This window comes from Capra hircus, chromosome 16 (genome assembly GCF_001704415.2).
Source record: "Capra hircus breed San Clemente chromosome 16, ASM170441v1, whole genome shotgun sequence".
NCBI classification, from domain to species: Eukaryota; Metazoa; Chordata; class Mammalia; order Artiodactyla; family Bovidae; genus Capra; species Capra hircus.
Window position 1 is genome coordinate 917,050 of NC_030823.1, and position 23,823 is coordinate 940,872.

Below are 23,823 nucleotides of genomic sequence, written 5' to 3' on the forward strand. Positions count from 1 at the left end.
AAATTTCAGATCTCTTTAACTCTTCTTTCTAAAGCAAAATGGATTTCTATGTCTGTCTTTATCCCTCCTCCTCAGCAATTCCCAGCAACATATGCCATAAAGTTACCCCTGAGAGATTCTTAAGAGGAGTCAGAGAATGCCATAACGCACCACGGTGTGGGAACAGAGGTGCACCCAGTGCGCAAAGAGGCTCCTGCCCCGCTGACTCAGCCTGCGCCCTGCGCCCTCCTCCTCTCGGGCCCCTCTCTGCCCATCTCCTTCTCGCACTCCACACGCTGGCCCCCACCCCACCCTCCCCAACCTCCGCGTGGCTCACCCGCAAAGACAAGGAAAAAGATGACGGTGAGCTGATAGACGGCGTGACCCAGGATGTTCTTCATCATGGTGCGCGAGATCAGAGGCTTATTGCGCCCGTAGGGCCGGCGCTTCAGCAGAGAGTCTGTAGGAGGCTCTGTGGCCAGGGCCAGCGAGGCAAAGGTGTCCATGATGAGATTCACCCACAACATCTGCACGGCCTTCAGTGGGGAATCCTGGCAGGAAGAGCCGCCACTCCTTTCAGCTGTCCTTGCAGACGACCCCTCTCCTCACTCGTCAGCCTCACCTTTGCCCCTGAAAGGGCCTACCTCCTGCTCTCCAGCTGAGTCACAATGGAAACTTATTTAACCTCTTTGTAAAACAGGGATAATGCCTATTCTACAAGGCTGTTTATGAAGATCAAAGAACCCCAAATAAGTGCTTAGCATGCTGGCTAACAGGTAAGTGCTGCATTAATGGTGAATACATGATCATCCTCCCACAGGAGCAGATGGACTCGGGAGAGCGAACTCCTGCCCCAACACCCCTGCACAAACGCTGGGCCTTGCTCCTCAGCCGACACACTGTAACGTCACACCCCTTGTTTCTTGGCCCCAGCCCCATCCCTCCCATCTCAGCTCATCCCACCTGGGTGATGCAGGCTCCAGTGAAGGCCACGATCACGGCCACCACGTTGACGGTGAGCTGGAACTGCAGGAACTTGGAGATGCTGTCGTAGACGTTCCGCCCCCACATCACCGCCTTCACAATGCTGGTGAAGTCGTCTGTTAGGATGATGTCGGAGGCCTCCTTTGCCACGTCTGTGCCTGCAATACCCTTAGGTAAGAGGGGGGAGGAAAACAGTGAGGAACTGGAAAAGGAGCTCATCTGTACTTGGAACCCATTCCTCAACTCCAAGAAGCTTCAGAACTCGGCACAAACACCAGAGGGCACAGCAACCACACGAGCTCCACAGACTAAACCAGCGTGTTCTGGTCGTCTCTCCCAGAGGAAAGGAAGGGGAATGTGCCTCTGTCATGCATGCAAAAGGGCACATGGCCACGGTGCCAGCACCGCACTCCGGAACTGAGGCTGGAAATCACAGTCGCCTTTGATATTCCATGGTGCCAGCACCGCACTCCTGAACTGAGGCCAGAAATCACAGTCACCTTTGACATTCCACGGTGCCAGCACCGCACTCCTGAACTGAGGCCAGAAATCACAGTCGCCTTTGACATTCCACGGTGCCAGCACCGCACTCCGGAACTGAGGCTGGAAATCACAGTCGCCTTTGATATTCCACGGTGCCAGCACCGCACTCCTGAACTGAGGCTGGAAATCACAGTCGCCTTTGACATTCCACGGTGCCAGCACCGCACTCCTGAACTGAGGCTGGAAATCACAGTCGCCTTTGATATTCCACGGTGCCAGCACCGCACTCCTGAACTGAGGCTGGAAATCACAGTCGCCTTTGATTTTCCGGTCTCCTGTCCCGTCTACTTCTCCATCTTAGAGAGCAATTAGAAGACAGCGGAAAAGTCCTTTCTGTTCTACCTTCGAATTAAATATCCACTTTAAATCCTTATGTCCCCCACACCTTGAAGTCACTCTATGTTCTTTCCTAGAAAGAGCAGTCCAGCAGCATGGTTCAGGTATTCTGTCCTTATTCAAAATCCTATTTCCGGGTAACCACTCAGTTCAGTTCAGTTCAGACGCACAGTCGTGTCTGACTCTTTGCCACTCAAGGTTTGTAAATAGACATACCAGTGGTTGAAAGCAGTGCTTGAGAAACACTAAACTTTCTAATCTGGTAGTCAAAGCCTTCAACAAGTGAACTGTGGTTCATTTTCCAAACTGCTCTTATATAAGCTTTCTGCTCAAAGCCTACTGATTTATTCACGACTCCCTGAATTCTTTCATTCACTTCGAGAGTTCAGTCTTCCACTTACACCCTTTGTCCAAGCCTGGAGCATCCTCTTTCCCCTTCCATTTAAATCCTATCTATCCTTAATGAAGTGAAAGTTGCTCAGTCATGTCTGATATCTATCCTAAATGCCCCGTAAATTAATTAAGCCCTGCTTGCTAAACAAAACTGTTTCTAACATCCCCAGACCGTACTTCTACGCCATGTCTCACAACCCCTAAAACCTACAGAGAAGCTTGTTTGTGAATCTGACCTGTACCATTAGATTATATGTTCTGTTTACCTGGTAGTATTATTTTCCTATCCAGATTGCAACAAATGAATATCTGTTAGATATACTATATAATTCAATTTCCCTTTCAAAAGATTCTCTAATATATCCACACAATTCTGTACTATGCACTGTTAAAAGAAAGAAGAGAAAGAAGAAGGAAAGAAAGAAAGGATGTGTTTATATTGTACTACTATGGAATAATCTCCAAGTTAGGTTGTTAAATGAAAAACAGCAAGGTGGGAAAAAAAAAAGAGTATATAGTGTGTATACAGATGAATATAGCTAAGTGTCCCTTATGTAAGAGAACGGGATATAAAGATACTACACATTTGATTGTATTTTTAAAGGAGCAAACAGAAGGATAAACCAAAAATCAAAGATGCTATCTGAGGGATTAAGAAGGAGGCAACAGGCTGGAGGTGACAGGGATGGAAGCGAGACTTCTATAAACAGACCTTGTTCCATATATTTTAGTTGAGAATCATGTAACTACTTCGTATAGGCGTAAAACAACACTAAGTGTAAAATAAGCAATCTCAGAAATGGAAAAAAAGAAACCAGCCCAACACATGATATCATGAAGTGGTATAACCAGCTGATAGCAAGCCACACAAAATGAAAAGTTCTAGATGACTTTTTGAAAACCACAGCACTTTGATCCTACATCTGTAGTAGGACATACCTACAGGATAAAAAGAACTGTAAGAAAAATCTTTACCTGTTTTTAGTACAGTAATTGTATTATTATTGCTCTCTTGAGACTATTCCATATACATTAGGATAAAGCCAATAATAATTATGTTAATACCCTTAGATCAATGTAAAATCAGGTAAGTAAAATTAGGAAGTTAGTTCTAGAATTCTAAATTTGAATCAGAAATGCCAATATGAATTCATGAAGCATTCTACCTTTAAAACAAAGAAACACAAAACCAAAAAGCAATATAAAAGAGGTATTTCCTAGCTTTGTCCACTGAAAAGTTCTGGAAACAAGAATTTACTCAGAAGTAAAGAACACCCTGTCATTCAGATTGTGTTCTCTAAATGCCATTTCTCACTAAAGCAACGCAGAACTCCTCTGAAAAGTGGATGATTCTAGATCTAGGACAGGAAACATGCATGACGGGTGTGGCACGTCTCACCATGCAAGAGGCCAAGAGCGCTACTCCACAGAGAGCTGAGGTCACACTCACAGTGCTCAGCAGAGCGGGAGAGGCTAATGGTGGGCCAGTGTGAGCATCAAGATGGTAATATGGGTAATGGGCGGAGACATGCCACATATATTCAAAAGAATATGAGCTCATAATGATATTTAAAAAACAAACAAGTAACTTTTAGTAGTTTCAGTTCAGTTCAGTTCAGGAGCTCAGTCGTGTCCGACTCTGCGACCCCATGAATTGCAGCACACCAGGCCTCGCTGTCCATCACCACCTCCCAGAGTGCACTTAGACTCACATCGATCGAGTCGGTGATGCCATCCATCCATCTCATCCTCTGTCATCCCCTTCTCCTCCTGCCCCCAATCCCTCCCAGTATCAGGGTCTTTTCCAATGAGTCAACTCTTCACATGAGGTTCATTGGACAACTTTGGAGGATCCCCCCCAAAATCAACTCATTGCTTTGGGAACTGGTAAATAGTGCAGAAAAATCAAGCATTTAACTTATCTTTCACATAGGAGCTGAACCAAAGAGTTGATGAGGGTAATTTTCTTTTTATAGAAGTATTCAAGTTAATAAAGAAAGAAAATCAGAACACTGTCATATTGCAGCCCTTAGTGAAAGATGGGGTGTAGAATCTGACTGCTCATAGAGCTAAATGCTACCTTATAGGAAATACAAGGGCACTTTAAAGGACACAGGGATATAATCAACAAAATCCATGACGTGGTATATCCTACATAGGAAAACAAACCGTTTCCTTCAAAATTAAATAGCTAGGAAAAAAGATGCAAGGGCTTGTGCAGAAAAGAATTAACACAGCATGGCTGAGACTGCTATCTTGTGAAAGGTCTGTGTGCAAGGCTGGCACTTGGTTAGCATCTGGTAACTTGGCTCTCAGAATGTGCTCAGTCAACATTAACTGAAAATCAGTTAGTGACGCACTAATTTTCCTTATTTTCCATTGAAAACCTGCTTCCTTCTAGGAGTCTGGAACCTTAGCATATGCAGGGTTGATGGTGCTTATATGGCCAACCTTAATAGACCTCTAGGGTGCCAAGTCTCTGATGCATCTCTCTGGGCAGAAGCATCACCGGCATCGCTACATTTTCGTTGCTAGGGAAAGCAGGTGCTCTTTTTAACCCCCTCAGAGCAGGGAGCAATCACAGCAAGCCTGCATGCGGATTCCAGACCCTGTCTGTGACTCTGTCTTACTAGATTCTCAGTACACCAGTGGGTTAAATCTTAGCCATGAGTACAGCTGGAGGCCGCGTCCCCTGCGCCCTTCCAGTGAATCCACAAATGTGAAGGGTGGTCTTGGGAACCCCTGACACATAGGTCCTGTGGGGTCAGTGGTTCTCAAACTTTAGGGTGCGTGAGGATCACCCAGAGGGCCTGTTCAAGCATGGAGTGCTGGGCCCCACTGCAAGGTTTCTCACTAGGTAGATCTGGGGCGAGGCCTGAAAAATCTGCATTTCTGTAGGTTTCCAGGCGGAGGTGGAAGAGCACACTTCAGGAACTGCTATTATAGATTCTTACATTTAAGAGATATATCAACCAACCACAGTGTATGGATCTTGTTTGGATTCCCATTTGGACAAATAATTTAGAAAAACAAAAATCTTATCAAGAGAAATGTGAACACGGACTAGATAGCTAATGATAGCAAGGAATCTGGAGAAGGAAATGGCAACCCCTCCAGTGTTCTTGCCTGGAGAATCCCAGGGACGGGGGAGCCTGGTGGGCTGCCGTCTCGGGGGTCGCACAGAGTCGGACACGACTGAAGCGACTTAGCAGCAGCAGCAAGGAATCAATATTGCTGTGAGACAATGGCATACGATTCTTTTAAATATATTTTATCGATACATAGTTCTCTTCCAGAGACACATACTGGATGAAATTATATAACATCTTGGAGATGTTTCGGAGTAATCCAGCTGGAGAAGGGGAAATGTGTATGTGTGGGCCAACACTGGCCCACCCAGCAAGATTTATTCTGTGTAACAGGTACATGGGGATTCAATAAACTATTCTATTTTTGTATGTTCTTGAAATTCCCTTGGATAAAAACTTTTAAATTTTATTTTCTGGGTAAAGAGAGCACCCTAAAGATAGATTTCTTCTTGAATCACCTTCTACTGCTTAAAAATCACCAATAGTTCAAAACGTATGGGAAGCTTACAATCATTACCTACTTGAATGGGAGAACGTACTTTGCTATCTGAGGGCTTCTAAGTGTCCCTGAGCATTAGAATCAACAAGTGTACCTATTTAGAAACACCTAAAGATTTCTGTTTGGGCTTCAAAGTCACTGCGGACAGTGACCGTAGCCACGAAATTAAAAGACCCGTGCTCCTTGAAAGAAAAGCTATGACCAACCTAGACAGCATATTAAAATGCAGACATTACCTGGCCAACAAAGGTCCGTCTAGTCAAGGCTATGGTTTTTCCAGTGGTCATGTATGGATGTGAGACTGGACCATAAAGAAGGCTGAGTTCCAAAGAATTAATGCTTTCAGATTGCAGTGTTGGAGAAGACTCTTGAGAGTCCCTTGGACAGCAAGGAGATCAAACAAATCCATCCTAAAGGAAATCAACCCTGAATATTCATCGGAAGGGCTGATGCTGAAGGTGAAGCTTCAATACTTGGGCCACCTGATGTGAAGAGCTGACTCATTGGAAAAGACCGTGATGCTGGGAAAGACTGAGGGCAGGAGGAGAAGGGGACGACAAAGGATGAGATGGTCGGATGGCATCACCGATTCGATGGACAAGAGTTTGAGCAAACTCCATGGGGTTGCAAAGAGTCGTCCGTAACCTAGCAACTGAACAACAACATACATTCGATGCTACTCAATCAAGATAACTGACTGTCGAACCTTGACATATGTGATTTTAAATGAACTTTCTAAGTGACTCTGATGCTCCTGGCCTCACAAACAGAGTGATGAACAGTGCTAACTACAGAATAAACACTTTCCATATGGAACGTGAATTTTCTGTAGTGTGCCTAGGCAGACGATATGATCATATTCATGGGTAAGTTTCAGTTTGTCTTATTTTCCCGGGTAATGAAACCTCATGATTTCCCTGTCTTCATACTTCATGAGTCCCTCATTATATATATTATTATTGGCCAGGCAGGCAGGTGAGACGAGGTTAGAGAAAAGAGCACAAAGCGGGCTATGAAGGTCCAGGAAGCAGCAGGGTACCAGAGCCTGTCTGGGCTTCCTTCTGGCGCAGGCAGCTTGCAGGCAGAGAGAGACGCTACGCTGAGCTGCTTACCATGGCAAAACCGACGTCTGCTTTCTTCAGAGCCAGCCCATCATTGGTGCCGTCACCGGTGACAGCCACCACCTGTCGCTGGTTTCCGACAGTGCTGTCGATGATGCCTGGGGAGACAGGCGCGCCACAGTGAGGGCGGGGCCGCCTTCCCACAAAAGATGCTGTTCTGGTCTTCCTCTCTGATCCCTGTCACTACCTCCCTTTTTACACTCTGTCCTTTTTCCCTGTGCTAGAGGTTTCATAGCGTCACCAAACGGCAGTAAATTGTCTCACAGGTAGCAATCTAAGCCAAGAAAGCCTGACCTCATCAGATATCCTGTCCGGTACATCAAGGCAGCTATTATGCAGTCGAGAAAGCACTGCATGGTTTGAAGGCAGAGACCCAGAGGTTGAACGATAACACTTCCATTTACCAGCTGGGCAATCCGGATCAGTTACGTGTCGTCTCGGCCTCAGACCCTCTTTTTTGCAGAATGGAAAGAGCTTAACCTGTATTGCCTAATTCCCAGTACTAACGACAAACAAGACATGATAATGTTTAAAAGCGACTTCATCATATAGCTTATACTCACCAGGTGCTCAGATGTTTGCTAACCTGCATGTCCTTCCCATGAGCTGGAAAGCTCTCCTAGGCCTCCCTATTCAGGATGGAGAGTTGCTTTGGCTTTTGTTTGCACTGTCCAATAGGGAGCCACCGGCCACACGCGGTGACCAACCACTTGAAACAGGCTGATGTGACCGAGCAGCTGAATGCTCAAGTGGATCGCCACAGGTTCCTGCTTCTCACTGTGCTCAGCAGAGCAGCAGCGCGGGCCCCACCCAGGGGCTTGTTAGGAACACAGGTCCCACCCAGACTGCTTGAGTCAGAATCTGCACCATAACAAGGTCCCAGGTGAACAGCACATGGAGAGATGCATTGGGCTAGACTCTGTAGTGAACACGGAGGTGGGGTCAGGAAGTAAACAGCGGGAACAGACTGCTTGGAGGGATACCCGCTGAAGGAGCAATCTTCCTTTCACTGCCTCTTCCAGCTCCGTCCCTCCCCACTCCCTCCCCATCACCCTCTCCAGAGTCAGGCATGGAGAAGCTGTTTCCTCTCCTGATGCACAGGAGTACCTTTAGTGACCTCTGCTCTGCAAAGCCCCTCTTTAATCATTGTCTTCCTTTGCCTTCCAGTCCTCATTTTGAACTCATTGCTCTGTGCCTGGCCATTCCTATGCTAGAGAATTGCTCCCAGCCAACAGCAGCTTTCTCTACCCTTCAGGAATTTTCAAGCCAATACTTGAGCAGGTGAGTAGTTATTAAAGTCTTCCTTCTTGCTAATGTTAATCTCCCATTTGTTTTGGGCCTTTAACTGTAAATAGAAAGACATGTCTCTCTGCTAAAGCCAAGGGTCCAACAGTCACAGGGAAGGACACAGATTCTTGAACTGCACCAGCCACTTGGAATTTTCGGCTCCTTCCTGCCAGACCTGGTTGGTACAGACAGGAGGTAATCAAAGTGGCGAGGAAGAGGAAGACTGACGGACACACTGAGAAGGCCCCACCTACTCACCAGCTTTCCCAATCTGGACGGCCAGGCGGGTCAGCTTGCCCTGCAGCACGGACTTCTCCTTTTTGGGCAGCTTGGCGGCCTTCTTCTCCTTTTCCTCACTGTCGATCCCCTCCTGGCTGTTGAGTGGCTGGATTTCCAAGGCCACTCCATCTTGGGTCTTTGCTAGGGTGCACACACAAAGAGGACAGGTCAGCAGGCAAGGCAGCAGCCCTGAGTAGCAGCAAGGGGAAACTAACACGCCCCTTTGTCTGTTTCTGGAACACACCTTGGACCTCTGCATCAGATCTGACCTCCCTCACCCCATGCCAGACAGGCAGCTAGACCTTCTCTTAGGGCCTTGGGAAGGGTATCTTAACAACTGGAGGTGAAGTGGATGGCTCTCCTCTTCAGTGGCAGCTTCCTGGCACTGTCTCAGAGCCCTGAGCCAGGTTTATTCTCGCAAGAGGATTTGTCCTGCCACTCGGTGCTATTACCAACAGCCATCCTTCCTGGAATTCAGTGCTTAAAACAGTGAGTCTTTACTGCAGAAAGAGGCTGAAGGGGAAGGTTGGTAAATGTTCCTAGAGCATAAGGGTCTTGCTGTTTAGCTGCTAAGTCGTGTCCAACTCTTTTGTGACCCCATGGACTGTAGCCCACCAGGATCCTCTGTCCATGGGATTTCCCAGGCAAGAATGCTGGAGTGTGCTGCCATTTCCCTTTCCAGGAGATCTTCCCGACCCAGGGATCAAACCTGCATCTCCCGCATTGGCAGGCAGTTTCTTTACCACTGAGCCACATGGGAAACACATTAGGGTCTTAGTTGGCTCTTTGAAAGGTTCCCCTCTCTCTCTACATAGATATAGATTTTCATGGAAGAAACCCAGACCCCAGACACAGGGTATTTTCCAGTTCCCTGTTATATTAGTTGAGCCATAGGGGAAGGAAATCGCCTTTCTCCCCTGTCTGATGAAGGTAGGGGAGGTACAGAGTACCTTTCCCTAAAGGAAGAAGTTGGTATCAGGGACTCTCTGGAACAAGAGAAGGCAGAGATAAAGACAGACATAGAAATCCATTTTGCTTTAAATAGAAGAGTTAAAGAGATCTGAAATTTAAGAATTACTTTTTGTTGAGTCCTGGTTTTCCAACGTGATGTCTTTATTTCTAAAATCCACTATGATGCGGGTTATGAAAGGAAAAAAGGCTCCAGGAGCTGTCTCAAGAGAGCAGTTCCTGCTGGCCCCCAGCACCCCTCCAGCTTCACCCTGCAGAGCTCTGCTCCTTTGCTTAGGTGCCCTTCCTGAGAGATTGTCTCTGCTGCCAGACTCACAAATAAGACAGAGACAGGATGTAAACACAGCCACCAAAAAAGAAACACACATCAGATTAGGAAGAAGAAAACAGACTGGAGAGAAGAAAGAAGTGGGGACAGAGGTTACAGAGAAAGGGCTCTCTGCACCCCAGAGAAGACTAGCTGAGAAGGCATCTAGATGGGAAGACGGCACCAAAAGAGGAAGAAGAGGGTGCAGGGACTGCCCATCCCAACCCCTTCCCCCATAAGGACCCTGCAGACTTCCAACCCAGAGACTAAGGGTCCTTGCTCTTTAACTCCGGCCAAGGGCAATGAAAAAGGAGGTCAGCACCCTGGGAAGAGCAGATCACCGCACAGGCTTCCCGAGAGAAATCTTGACAGGAGGCCCCTTGAGCTAACAGCAGAGGGTGCTGCGTCCCACCTTAGATTGGGTTTGGCAGCTTGGGACCACCCCCAGATCTCTGCACCGTCCTCAGGATGAGGCATGTAGGCCACAGGAGCAGATAACAGATTTATGGAGAGGAACAGAGGGACGGCAGATGGCCTGGAAAGGTCTGGTTTGAGTGTGGGCAGGTAGAGATGGTAAATGAGTGAGTGGCAAGGTTACCTTTGTTGCGATTTTCAGGGACTCCTTGTTTTTTACCTGTTTGAACAAGAAAGAAAATAACGGGGTGGGGACCCAAAATGACTATTCAGAGATCAGATATCCAATTTGCTGGTCCTGGTCAGAGCCTAAAAGGGTGACAGCAAAGGGTCTGAGTTGCAGCCAAGGGGATGTAAAGGAAGCTCACACCTCTGTTTATCCCCATTTTTATTAGAGGCTCTCACAAATCCCTGGGGTATGGACCAGGCCACTCATGGAGGGGAGTGCACACTCCCTCCTGAGCTGCTTTCTCCTGGAGCACGGTTGCTGTTGGGAGGTGCTTCTGGCTTGAGTCAAACCACTTGGAGAAATGGGGTGGGGCTTAGGGAGTGAGAGGTCTGAACTGTTTCTGCCTGGTAGCAAAGGCCGCGCAAGGTGCCTCCGTGTCAGCTCACCAGCACCAGGCAAGCCTTCTCCTTACTCACTCTGAAGGCAGCTGCAGAAACAGGCTGGTTCCTAACTGAATGAGCTTTGTTGCCTTTTCATTAACTGCCCTTCCCTAAACAGCCCAAGATGCACCTCCAGCCAAATGGTACAAATCCTTCTCTTCTCCAAGACAAGGAACGCTTAGGGAAAGGTGCACATTTGGTTTGTTATCTTTCTGCCTTCTGTTTTTCCTTCTTTCAGGAACAGTTCAGTTCAGTTCAGTTGCTCAGTCATGTCCAACTCTTTGCAACCCCATGAACCGCAGCACACCAGGCCTTCCCGTCCATCACCAACTCCCGGAGTCCACCTTAACCCATGTCCATTGAGTCGGTGATGCCACCCAACCATCTCATCCTCTGTCATCCCCCTCTCCTCCCACCCTCAATCTTTCCCAGCATCAGGGTCCTTTCCAATGAGTCAGCTCTTCGCATCAGGTGGCCAAAGTATTGGAGTTTCAGCTTCAACATCAGTCCTTCCAATGAACACCCAGGACTGATCTCTTCTAGGATGGACTGATTGGATCTCCTTGCAGTCCAAGGGACTCTCAAGAGTCTTCTCCAACACCACAGTTCAAAAGCATCAATTCTTTGGCACTCAGCTTGCTTTATAGTCCAACTCTTACATCCATACATGACTACTGGAAAAACCATAGCCTTGACTAGACAGACCTTTGTTGGCAAAGTGATGTCTCTGCTTTTGAATATGCTGTCTAGGTTGGTCCTAACTTTCCTTCCAAGGCGTAAGCATCTTTTAATTTCATTGCTGCAATCACCGTCTGCAGTGATTTTGGAGCCCAGAAAAATAAAGTCAGTCATTATTTCCACTGTTTCCCCATCTATTTGCCATGAAGTGATGGGACCAGATGCCATGACCTTCGTTTTCTGAATGTTGAGCTTTAAGCCAACTTTAACTCTCCTCTTTCACTTTCATCAAGAGGCCCTCTTTAGTTCTTCTTCACTTTCTGCCTTAAGGGTAATGTCATCTGCATATCTGACGTTACTGATAATTCTCCCTGCAATCTTGATTCCAGCTTGTGCTTGTTCAAGCCCAGCGTTTCACATGATGTACTCTGCATATAAGCTAAATAAGCAGGGTGACAGTATATAGCCTTGATTACTCCTTTTCCTATTTGGAACCAGTCTATTGTTCCATGTCCAGTACTAACTGTTGCTTCCTGGCCTGCATATAGGTTTCTCAACGGGCAGGTCAGGTGGTCTGGTATTCCCATCTGTTTCAGAATTTTCCACAGTTTATTGTGATCCACACAGTCAAAGGCTTTGGCATAGTCAATAAAGCAGAAATAAATTTTTTCTGGAACGCTCTTGCTTTTTCCATGATCCAGCGGATGCTGGCAATTTGATTTCTGGTTCCTCTGCCTTTTCTAAAACCAGCTTGAACATCTGGAAGTTCACAGTTCACGTATTGCTGAAGCCTGGCTTGGAGAATTTTGAGCATTACTTTACTAGCATGTGAGATGAGTGCAACTGTGTGGTAGTTTGAGCATTCTTTGGCATTGTCTTTCTTTGGGATTGGAATGAAAACTGACCTTTTCCAGTCCTGTGTCCACTGCTGAGTTTTCCAAATTTGCTGGCATATTGAGTGCAGCACTTTCACAGCATCGTCTTTCAGGATTTGAAATAGCTCAACTGGAATTCCATCACCTCCACTAGCTTTGTTTATAGTGATGCTTCCTAAGGCCCACTTGACCTCACATCCCAGGATGTCTGGCTCTAGGTGAGTGATCACACCATCGTGATTATCTGGGTCGTGAATATCTTTTTTGTACAGTTCTTATGTGTATTCTAACCACCTTTTCTTAATATCTTCTGCTTCTGTTAGGTCCATACCGTTTCTGTCCTTTATCGAGCCCATCTTTGCATGAAATGTTCCCTTGGTATGTCTAATGTTCTTGAAGAGATCTCTAGTCTTTCCCATTCTATTGTTTTCCTCTATTTCTTTGCATTGATTGCTGAGGAAGGCTTTCTTATCTCTCCTTGCTATTCTTTGGAACTCTGCATTCAAATGGGCATATCTTTCCTCTTCTTTGCTTTCCACTTCTCTTTTGTTCTCGCTTTCAGGAACAAGTGAATGGCAAAGACAGGGCTCACTTTGAGGCAGAGATTCCCTCTCTGTTCCCACCCTTCTGGCTGTATCTCTCTTCCTGCTCACAGTTTCAGCAGGAAACCAGTTTCTTCTCCTGGATAGTTTTCCCTTAGCCTTGTTGGTTTGTATAACCCCCCGTGACTGAGGAAGAAAGTGGCGAGGGCTGGAGCCAGAGCACACTGCCGGCCCGTTTGCACAGGCCTTCCACCTCATTCTCTTACAGCCACCAGTAAACGCAGGAACCAGTGCAACCTGACCGCTGAGCAGAGCCGGATCCGGTCTCCATTAGAGCACCGTGGGCAGTCAGGGAGGAAACCGCCAGCTGAAGAAGGGGTTTGGAGACCTGTCCTCATCATCCTGCAGAGTCTGCCCACCAGGTGTTCCACTGCAGACCCGCTCTCTCTCCTAGTCTGTCTGTGGGAATGGGAGGGAAGAGGCTCTCCTGAAAGCCCCTTACCTTTCTTCTTCTTCTCTTCCTCTTCCCACTCACTGGCTCCCGAGAGGGTAAAAATTATTCCAGTCTGAGAGCTGATACCCACAGCAGTCACCACCATTTGTCCGGAACCTTCCATTACATGGGTCCCTATATGAGAAGATGGGAGAAGAGTTTTTCCTTTTTTTTTTTTTTAATACCTGGCCATCCTTTGTTGTGAACACAAACTTGGAAGAGAGCAATCCCTCTTCCTTTCCCTCCTATGCATGGTGTTATACTTGGCAGATAGTAGGCAAAGATCAAGAGCAAGCAGCCCGGGGGGGAAGGAGAACAATGTGTGTAGCGGCTTAGGGGTAAGGCTCCTTTCCCACCACCCACTCCAGCCAGCAGAGCCCTTCGAAGGCTCCTGTAGCATCTGCTCCATGGACAACCTCTGTTAGGTTGCTCAATTTCCTTGTGTTCAACCCACTGACACGCTACAGCCCCCGCTGAGCCTTGGGGCAGGAGTCGGGGCACGATCGGAAGACAGGGCAAGGTCTGGACCGGTCTCTGTGGCTGTGTCTGCAGGGAGGGGGCTGGGGGCTGGTGTCATCAGGGCCTCACCGGAGAGCAGCATGGGGTCCCTCTCCAAGGACTTCTTGACATGGTCCGATTCCCCCGTCAGAGAGCTCTCGTCAATCTTGAGGTCGTTGCCCTGGATCAGGATCCCGTCTGCAGGCAGCAGGTCACCTAGCACACGGTGGTGAAGGGGCGACAGGGAGAAGGCAGGTGAGGACCGTCCGGCCTCATCTCAGGGCTGCTCCCGGGCCTCCATCTATAGGCAACAGCCTGGGAGAGCCTGGAGAACCTCTGAAAGACAGCTTCAGATCTGACAACCTGCGATAAAAGTCTGCTCTGGGTATTATAAATTCTAATGGTTCCTGATCCCCAAACACCTTCCCATGGCCTGAATATTACCTGCTTATAGTCTAAGACATACAGGGTACAGTCTGACATCTTTGGCAGGGTCAGTTACTGTTTTCTTTGAATTGTTTTTCCATAACCTCCTTAAACTCTAACCTAGAAGCTAACACAATTTGGGGTCTTATCTTTTTGGATCCTCAGCAATTCCCAGCCCCCTTATGCCAAAGGACCTAGCCCTCTGATAGGGAGGGTGGCAGAGGTGTAAGAAACAGAGCTAAAAGAGAAAAGAAGCACAGAGCTCTCACCGTATTTGATTTGGGCAATGTCACCCACCACAATCTCAGCCACAGGGAGCTGAATGATGTGCCCATTCCGGATAACGGAGAACTTCTGCTCCTTCTCGATGCGGTTCTGCAGCCCCCGGAATTGCTTCTCCTTGCTCCAGTCATTGAAGGCGGTCACGAGCACGACGATGATCACCGAGAATAAGATGGCTGCGCCCTCAATCCAGCCAGCTTCCGCCTCCCCTTCGTCCTCTGGGCTACTGACGGCTAGACCACACTCTAGCCCAGGGAAAGGAGAGAAAGGGTCACCGAGGGGCCTTTGCTGACATTAAAAATGGGGGTTGTGCTCCTGTAACTCCCCAGAACAGAAAGCCAGGGGAAGAGAAGAACAGAAAGCTCGGGTAAAATAGCTATCCTGAGGATAGCAGAGGACGGCAGGGTTGGGCATCATCTCGTCACCAATATAACTACTTATGTTTACCCAAAAAAAGCATATGACTAAACAGCATGGAACATGTCAGTGAAAACTATAGGCAAGACGCATATAGAGGCCTTACGACCCCCAGCACGGCAGCTCCCACTGCTATTTCCCGTGACGCCCAGCGTGGGGGATGGGGGAATTTTGGGGTGCATGGCCTTGTTGGTTTATTGAGGGCAGAGGATTCATAACATTCTGAATAGGATTTACTGGGAAAGGCAGGGAAGACCCTGGAATTAGGATGCATTGGAAGAATAGCTTACTAATTATTTTTCAGTTTCCTTTGGAGAACCCACTCAGATAACGGGGTGGGGGCGGGCACACACACAACACTTAAGCTATTAGGTTGGTGCAAAAGTAATTGCAGCTTTTGCATTGTTGAAATTTGCCATTTGCTACTGGAATACGTCCTTAATAAACGTGGTTATAAAATTATACATCATTTTAATGTGCATTTCTTGCTTTATGTTTTTTTTTTTTTGCTAAAGACATTTCTTGCTGTTTATTTTATACTAAGACTACAGGAATGATGTTAGACAAGAAGGAAATGCGAGTGATTTTCTTATTTGAGTTCAAAATGGATCGTGAAGCAGTGGAGACGACTTGCAACATCAGTAACAGCTGGTACAGGAGCTGCTAATGACCGTGCAGGGCAGTGGTGGTTCAACAGGGAAATGAGAGCCTTGAGGACGAGGAATAAGTGTAGCGGCCGGCCACCGGAAGCTGCCAACGACCGACTGAGAGCCGTCACTGGAGCCGATCCTCTTACACCTAAACAAGAAGTTGCTGAAGAGCTTCCGCTGACCATTCTACGGTCGTTTGGCACGTGAAGCAAACTGGAAAGGTGGAAAGGCTCGGTAAGCGGGAGCCGCGTGAGCTGCCTGAAAGCAAAAAAATCGCCATTCTGAAGTGTCATCTTCTCTCATTCTACAAAGCAGCAATGAACCATTTCTCAATTGGATTGGGATGTGCGGCAAAAAGCGGATTTTACATGGCAACTGGCGATGACCAGCTCAGTGACTGGACTGACAAGTTCCAAAGCACTTCCCAAAGTCAAATTTCCATCCAAAAGAGGCCCTGGTCACTGTCTGGTGGTCTGCTGCCGGCCTGATCCACTGAACTTTTCTGAATCCCAGAGAAACCATTACATCTGAGAAGTATGCTCAGCAAATCAATGCGATGCACCAGGAACTCCTACGCCTGCAGCTGGCACTGGTCAACAGAAAGAGCCCAATTCTCCACAGCAATACCCGATGGCAGGCCACACAATCAACACTTCAAAAGCTGAACGAATTGGGCCACAGAGTTTTGCCTCATCCACCGTATTCACCTGTTCAAAGCTCAGTCCTGTCCGACTCTTAGTGACCCCAAGGACTGTAGCTCTCCAGGCTCTTCTGTCCATGGGATTCTCCAGGCAAGAATACTGGAGCGGGTTGCCATTTCCTTCTCCAGGGCATCTTCCTGACCCAGGGATTGAACCCCAGTCTCCTGCATTGCAGAAAGACTCTTAACCATCTGAGCCACCAGGGAAGGCCATATTCACCTGACCTCTCATCAACTGACTACTTTTTCAAGCATCTCGACAACATTTTGCAGGGAAAATGCTTCCACAACCCTAAGGATGGAGAAAAATGCTTTCCCAGAGTTTGTCGATCCTGAAACACGGATTTTTACACTACAGGAATAAACAAACGTTTCTCTTTGGCAAAAATGTGTTCATTGTAATGGTTCCTAATAAAACTAGTTATGTTTTAAAATTCACGGTCTGAAACTGCAATTATATTTGCACCAACCTAATAAAATGTGTCAACAAATACTACGTGCTTTTCAGTGACACTGGAAAGAACCCAGAAGAGAATCACGCTTGTTTGTTCAAGGTACTCACGTTCATTTTCTCCCCCTGGGGGGCGGTAGAAGGACAGGACCAGGGAGATGATGGCTGCGATCTCCAGGATGATGAGCGTGCCATTCTGAAGGGCTTCCCACACTAACCCTAAGAAGGTCTTGGGCTTTTGGGGGGGAATCTGGTTCTCTCCAAACACTTGTTTACGTTTCTCCAGATCTGCAGGGTTCCCAGATAGGCCTGAAAAACAGACAGGAGTGGAGTGAGTGAGCAAGAAAAAAGTGGAAGAGCTGAATGACAGAGGAGGGCAGTTAAAAGAGCCCTTTAAAAACGATCCCTTGCTTCCCAATCTGCCCAAATATGAGATCCAATTAGGGTGACCAGCCCCCCTCTTTTTCCCCAGACTCAGCAGGTTGTGAAATGGGGGCAAACCAAGACAAGCTGGTCACAGGGGCCATTCACTCCTCTTGGTCTCCAGTGTAAGCTAACCCAGACCTACAACTTCATCTCTTCCTCACGGAGTTTGCACCAGGCTTCAGCTCTAAGAGTACCTTAAAATGTTTCCTGAGACACAGAATTTTCCTCTTATATTAACATGTAAATGCTGTCCATGATTTAAAAGCAGAGGTGGCTTCTACCTACTGGCTTACACAAAAAGGCCATAAGAATAAGCTATTTGCTCAAGGTCATGCTAGGAGGCTAGGAGACAGAGCCCAACCAATTGCCCTGATTCCAAGTTCCAGAGGTTTCAGGACATCAACAGGATACAGGCTTCATGAGACTCCAGCTTCGGGCATCCCCTGTAGGCACACAGAGCCATCCCATTCCGCCATACACAGAGGTGCACGCACACACCCCCATCTTTAGGAGCTACTACTGTTCTGCCTTTGACTAGATGGACCTTTCTCAGCAAAGTAATGTCTCTACTTTTTAATATGCTGTCTCTGTTGGTCATAACTTTTCTTCCAAGTAATATCTCTGCTTTATGATATGCTGTAATGATCTTTTGCACGTTCGTGCACATTAATACACAGAGGTACTGAGTACAAAGCACATCATTCTTCTTCATGACAGCATAGAACTTCATCATATAGTTATACTATTTTTGTATGTGGCCATTTGGAAACAGTGAGAGACTTTATTTTCTTGGGCTCCAGAATCACTGCAGATGGTGACTGCAGCCATGAAAGTAAAAGACCCTTGCTCCTTGGAAGAAAAGCTATGACAAACCTAGACAGCATATTAAAAAGCAGAGACATTACTTTGCTGACAAAGGTCCATCTAGTCAAAGCTATGGTTTCTCCAGTAGTCATGTATGGATGTGAGAGTCGGACCATAAAGAGAACTGAGTGTCAGAGAATGGATGCTTTTGAACTGCGGTTTTGGAGAAGACTCTTGAGAGTCCCTTGGACTGCAAGAAGATCAAACCAGTCCATCCTAAAGGAAATCAACCCTGAATATTCATCGGAAGGACTGGTGCTGAAGCTGAAACTCCAATACTCTGGCCACCTGATGGGAAGAGCTGACTCTTTGGAAGAGACCCCGATGCTGAAAGAGATTGAAAGCAAGAGGAAAAGGGGAAGACAGAGGATGAGATGGTTGGATGGCATCACCTACCTGATAGACATGAGTTTGAACAAGCTCTGGGAGTTGATGATGGACAGGGAAGACTGGGGCGCTGCAGTCCATGGGGTTGCAGAGAGACATGACTGAACGACTGGACTGAACTGATATAGCATTTATAGGCAACTAAGCTGTATCATGGGGGCTTCCCAGGCGGCACAGTGGCAAAGCATCCACCTGCCAATGCAGGAGATGCAGGAGACATGGGTCTGGCCCCTGGGTCGGGAAGATGCCCTGAAAGAGGGGGTGGCAGCCCACTCCAGTATCCTTGCCTGCAAAGTCCCACCGACAGAAGCGCCTGGCAGGCTACAGTCCATGGGGTCGCAGAGAGTCAGCTGGACACGACTGAGTGACCGACCACACGTGCAGGTGATACTGCGTCTATGCACATATGTCGCCTTTGCTCACATGCAAGTACAGGATAAACTAGATGTGGAATTTCTGGGTCGAAGTCTAGAGAAGTCATTTTTTAAAAACAGTTTTTGTATAATAAAAGGGATATATATGTATCGTAAAATAACATTTGAATCAGTACACAAAAATACAAAACATGTCTCCATTCCATCTCAGGACATCCAGCTCCTTTCTCTTCAATTAACCACCATGAATACCCTCCTCCAGAGAATTTTCTGTGCATAAGCAAGTGTGTATGTGTGTGTTATTTAGATTATAGTTGCAGTTTGGAAGGAGAAGTTCTGTGGTGAGGAGAGATTCTGTTTGGAAGGGAGAGTAAAGAGAGGGAAAGATGGGGAGGCAGTAAAAGCAACAAAGAGGCTGTGGCAGCAATCTGGAAAATGAGCAGTAAGTGACAAAGGCTCAAACTAAGCAGAAGCAATGGGAATGGGAAAGAAAAGGGAAGATTCAAGAGCTATTCACGGGGAACTTCTCCGGTGGCCCAGTGGTTAAGAATCCACCTTCCAACGCAGGGGATGTGGGTTCGATCCCAGGTTGGGGTACTAAGATTCCATGTGTTATGGAGAAAGCCCATGGGCCAAAACTAAGACCCAACATAGCTAAATAAATAAATTTTTTTTTAAAGAGATATTTAAGAGCTTTCTTTGGTTGTCCAGTGGTTAAGAATCCACCTTCCAATGGAGAGGAGGCAGATTCTATCCCTGGTTGGGGAACTAAGACCCCACATGCCACAGGCAGTTACTGAGCCTGCGTTCCATAACCAAAGAGAAGCCCACACATGGAAGCAGAGAGCCTGTGCCCAGCGATTAAGAGCTGCCGCAGCCGGACTTTAAGAGAGACAGAGATTTAGGAGGTTAAGTTGGTAGGATTTCCTAAGTATTTGAATATGGGAGGTGAGAAAAGAGAAAAGTCCTCATTGATTTCCAGATTTCTGACTTCAGTAACTAGGTGGATGGTGAGTGGCACCGTCCAGTAAGACAAAGGCTTCAAGAGGAAGAATAGATGTTGAAGATATGAGGATGATTTCAGTTTTTGTTTGGAGTTTAAAGCGCCTCTGTAACATCTAATCAAAGATTCCTAAAGCCAATTAGAGAGAGATCTGGGTCAGAGATACAGATCTCAGAGTCACCACATCGAATCAATTCATAGTCAAAGCCAAGGAAATGAATGAAATAACCCATGGAGACAATGCAGAGTGAGGAAAGATGGGAGCTGAGGACTGAATCCTACGGAATATCCACGACTGAATGAGAGAGAGCGAAGAAACCTGCAAAGGAACTAGAAACCAGGCAGCCAGAGAATTTGGAAAGAAACTGAGGTAAGATTTTGTCCTTTAAACCAAGGCAGGAGGAGTTTAAAGAAAGAGAAAATGGTGAGTGAGGCCAAATGATTGCATAGTGATTAGGAGTTGGACAGACCCAGGTGTAAAGCCCAGCTTTGCCAATTACCAGCAATGACACCTTGGACACACACCAAACTTTATAAGCATTTGCAAAAAAAAGATGAATAATATTACTTACCTAATAGAGTCATTTGCTTTTGTTATTCAGGTGCTTATTCATGTCTGATTCTTTGTAACCCCATGGACTGCAGCACGCTAGGTTTCCCTGTCCTTCACCATAACCTGGAGTTTGTTCAAACTCATGTTCATTGAGTTTGTGGTTCCATCCAACCATTTCATCTCCTGTCATCCCCTTCTCCTCCTGCCATCAATCTTTCCCAGCATCAGGGTCATATCCAGTGAGTCAGTTCTTCCTATCAGGTGGCCAAAGTATTGGAGTTTCAGCTTCAGCATCAGTCCTTCCAATGAATATTCGGGGTTGATTTCCTTTAGGATTGAGTGGTTTGATCTCCTTGCAGTCCAAGGGACTCTGAAGGGTCTTCTCCAACAACACAGTTTGAAAGCATCAATTCTTCAGTGCTCAGCCTTCTTGATGGTCCAACTCTCACATCTATCCTTGACCACTGGAAAAACCATAGCGTTGACTAAGATGGATCTTTGTTGGCAAAGTAAAGTCTCTGCTTTTTAATATGCTGTCTAGGTTTGTCAAAGCTTTTCTTCCAAGGAGCAAGTGTTTTTTTAATTTCATGGCTGCAGTCACTGTCCACAGTGATTTTGGAGCCCAAGAAAATAAAGTCTGTCACTGTTTTCATTGTTTCCCCATCTATTTGCTATGAAGTGATGGAACTGGATGCCATGATCTTAGTTTTCTGAATGTTGAATTTTAAGCTAGCTTTTTCATTCTCCTCTTTCACCTTCATCAAGAGGCTAGTTCCTTTTCACTTTCTGCCATTAGGGTGGTGTCATCTGCCTTTCTGAAGTTATTGATATTTCTCCCTGCAATCTCGATTCCAGCTTGTGCTTCATCCAACCTGACATTTCACATGATGTACTCTGCATATGAGTTAAATAAGCAGGATGACAATATACAGCCTTGATGTACTCCTTTTCCAATTTTGAACCAGTCCATTGTTCCATGTCTGGTTCTAACTGTTGCTTCTTGACCTGCATGCAGGTTTCTCAGGAGGCAGGTCAGGTGGTCTGGTATTCCCATATCTTTCAGAATTTTCCAAAGTTTGTCATGATCCACATAGTCAAAGGCTTTGGTCAATGAAATTGAAGTAGATGTTTTTCTGGAATTCTCTTGCTTTTCCTATAATCAAATCTTGCTTTTTCTAGAATATAAGTCTTGCTTTTTCTATAAACAAATGTTGGCAATTTGATCTCTGGATCCTCTGCCTCTTCTAAATCCAGCTTGTGCATCTGGAAGTTCTTAGTTCCCATACTGCTGAAGCCTATGTTGGAGTATTTTGAGTATGACTTTTCTAGCGTGTGAAATGAGTGCGATTGTGCAATAGTTTGAAATTATTTGACATTGCCCTTCTTTGGGACTGGAATGAAAACTGACTTTTTCCAGTACTGTGGCCACTGCTGAGTTTTCCAGATTTGCTGACATAATGAGTGCAGTGCTTTAATAGCATCAATTTTTACGATTTCCAATAGCTCAGCTGGAATTCCATCACCCCCACTAGCTTTGTAGTGATTCGTCCTAAGGCCCACTTGACTTCGTATTCCAGGATGTCTCATTCTGTACAACAACTATTGTGGCTATCCAAGTCATTAATATCTTTTGCACAGTTCTTCTGTGTATTCTTGCCACTTCTTAATATCTTCTGCTTCTGTTAGGTCCATACCATTTCTGTCCTTTATTGTGCCCATCTTTGCATGAAATGTTCCCTTGGTATTCTAATTTTCTTGAAGAGATCTCTAGTCTTTCCCATTCTATTGTTTTCCTCTATTTCTTTGCATTGATCATTGAGGAAGGCTTTCTTGTCTCTCCTTGCTATTCTTTGGAATTCTGCATTCAAATGGGTATATCTTTCCTCTTTTCCTTCGCCTTTCACTTCTCTTCTTTTCTCAGCTATTTGTAAGGCCTCCTCAGATAACTTTTTGGGTTTTTTTTTTGGGGGGGGAGTTGCATTTCTTTTTCTTGGGGATGGTCTTGATCACTGCCTCCTGTACAACGTCACGAATCTCCATCCATAGCTCTTCAGGCACTCTGTCTATCAGATCTAATCCCTTGAATCTATTTGTCACTTCCACTGTATAATCGTATGGAATTTGACTTAAGTCATACCTGAATGGCTTAATGGTTTTCCCTATTTTCTTCAATTTAAGTCTGAATTTTGCAATAAGGAGTTCATGATCTGAGCCACAGTCAGCTCCCAGTCTTGTTTTTGCTGACTGTATAGAACTTCACTATGTTTGGCTGCAAAGAATATAATCAATCTGATTTCGGTGTTGACCATCTGGTGATGTCCATGTGCAGAGCTGTCTCTTGTGTTGTTGGAAGTGGGTGTTTGCTATGACCAGTGTGTTCTCTTGGCAAAACTCTGTGATTAAATTGGATAATGTATATAAAACTGTTAGTACAGTGCCTGATATATAATAAACTCATTACATGCTGATTTCTAATAAGAAGAAAAATAAACACTGAAAGTAATTCATTCAACTTAAAACTAATGACCCTGTCACAGTAATTTCAGAGAAGCCATGCAGATATAAATCCAAATTAAGCATATTGAAGAGCATATGAGAGGAGAAAAAGGAGTCAAGGAATTCGGTATTGAAGATTAAATGATAAAACAAGTGTGCCAGAGGGAAGCAAGGAATTGAGCGTAATATTCCCTTACCCCCCGCCCCAGCCTCTTCAGAATATAGAGCGTGTATATTATTAGGCTTTGGGGACAACTTGCTCTTGCTCTTTAGTTGCCAGCTCTTTCGCAACCCAATGGCTGCCTATGGCCCACCAAGGTCCTCTATCCGCGGGAGTTTCCAGGCAAGAGTGCTGGAGGGGAACAGCTTAGAGAGGGACAAACTAAAAGTATGAGATATAACTTGGATTGGAAAAATTAACATTGTTAAATGGCCATTCTGCCAAAGGCAATCTACAGATTAAGTGATATCCGTGTCAAATTATCCTTGACATTTTTGACAGAACGAGAACCAATAATCCTAAAATTTATATGGAACCAAGAAACACCCAGAAGTGCCAAAGCAATCCTGAAGAAGAAGAACAAAACTGGAGGCAGAAACCTCACAGACCTCAGACAATACTGCAGAGCTCAGTAACCAAAGCAGTGTGGTATTGACACAGAAACAGACATATGGATTAAAGGAACAGGGTGAGAGCCCAGAAACAAAGCCACACACCTACAGTCAAGTAATCTTCTACAGAGGAGGCAAGGGTATACAGTGGAGAGAAGACAGTCTCTTCAGCAAGCGATGTTTGCAAAGTTGGACAGTTGCATGGGAATGAATGAAGTGGGAACACACCCTCACACCATACACAAAAATAAACCCCAAATGGCTTAAAGACATGATACCATAAAACT

The 23,823-nt window shown here is 46.0% G+C and overlaps 1 protein-coding gene across 1 annotated transcript; it reads right to left on the bottom strand.

Annotated features, from left to right (window-relative positions):
- On the bottom strand, nucleotides 207-17,710 carry ATP2B4 (ATPase plasma membrane Ca2+ transporting 4). Its single transcript, XM_018059929.1, has 11 exons — nucleotides 17,659-17,710; nucleotides 16,933-17,130; nucleotides 14,591-14,848; nucleotides 13,986-14,111; nucleotides 13,407-13,532; nucleotides 10,385-10,420; nucleotides 8,490-8,651; nucleotides 7,723-7,805; nucleotides 6,936-7,121; nucleotides 943-1,131; nucleotides 207-530 (listed from the first exon to the last, which is right to left on the bottom strand). Exons 1-11 carry the CDS (start codon nucleotides 17,708-17,710, stop codon nucleotides 207-209), a joined length of 1,740 nt encoding a protein of 579 aa, XP_017915418.1.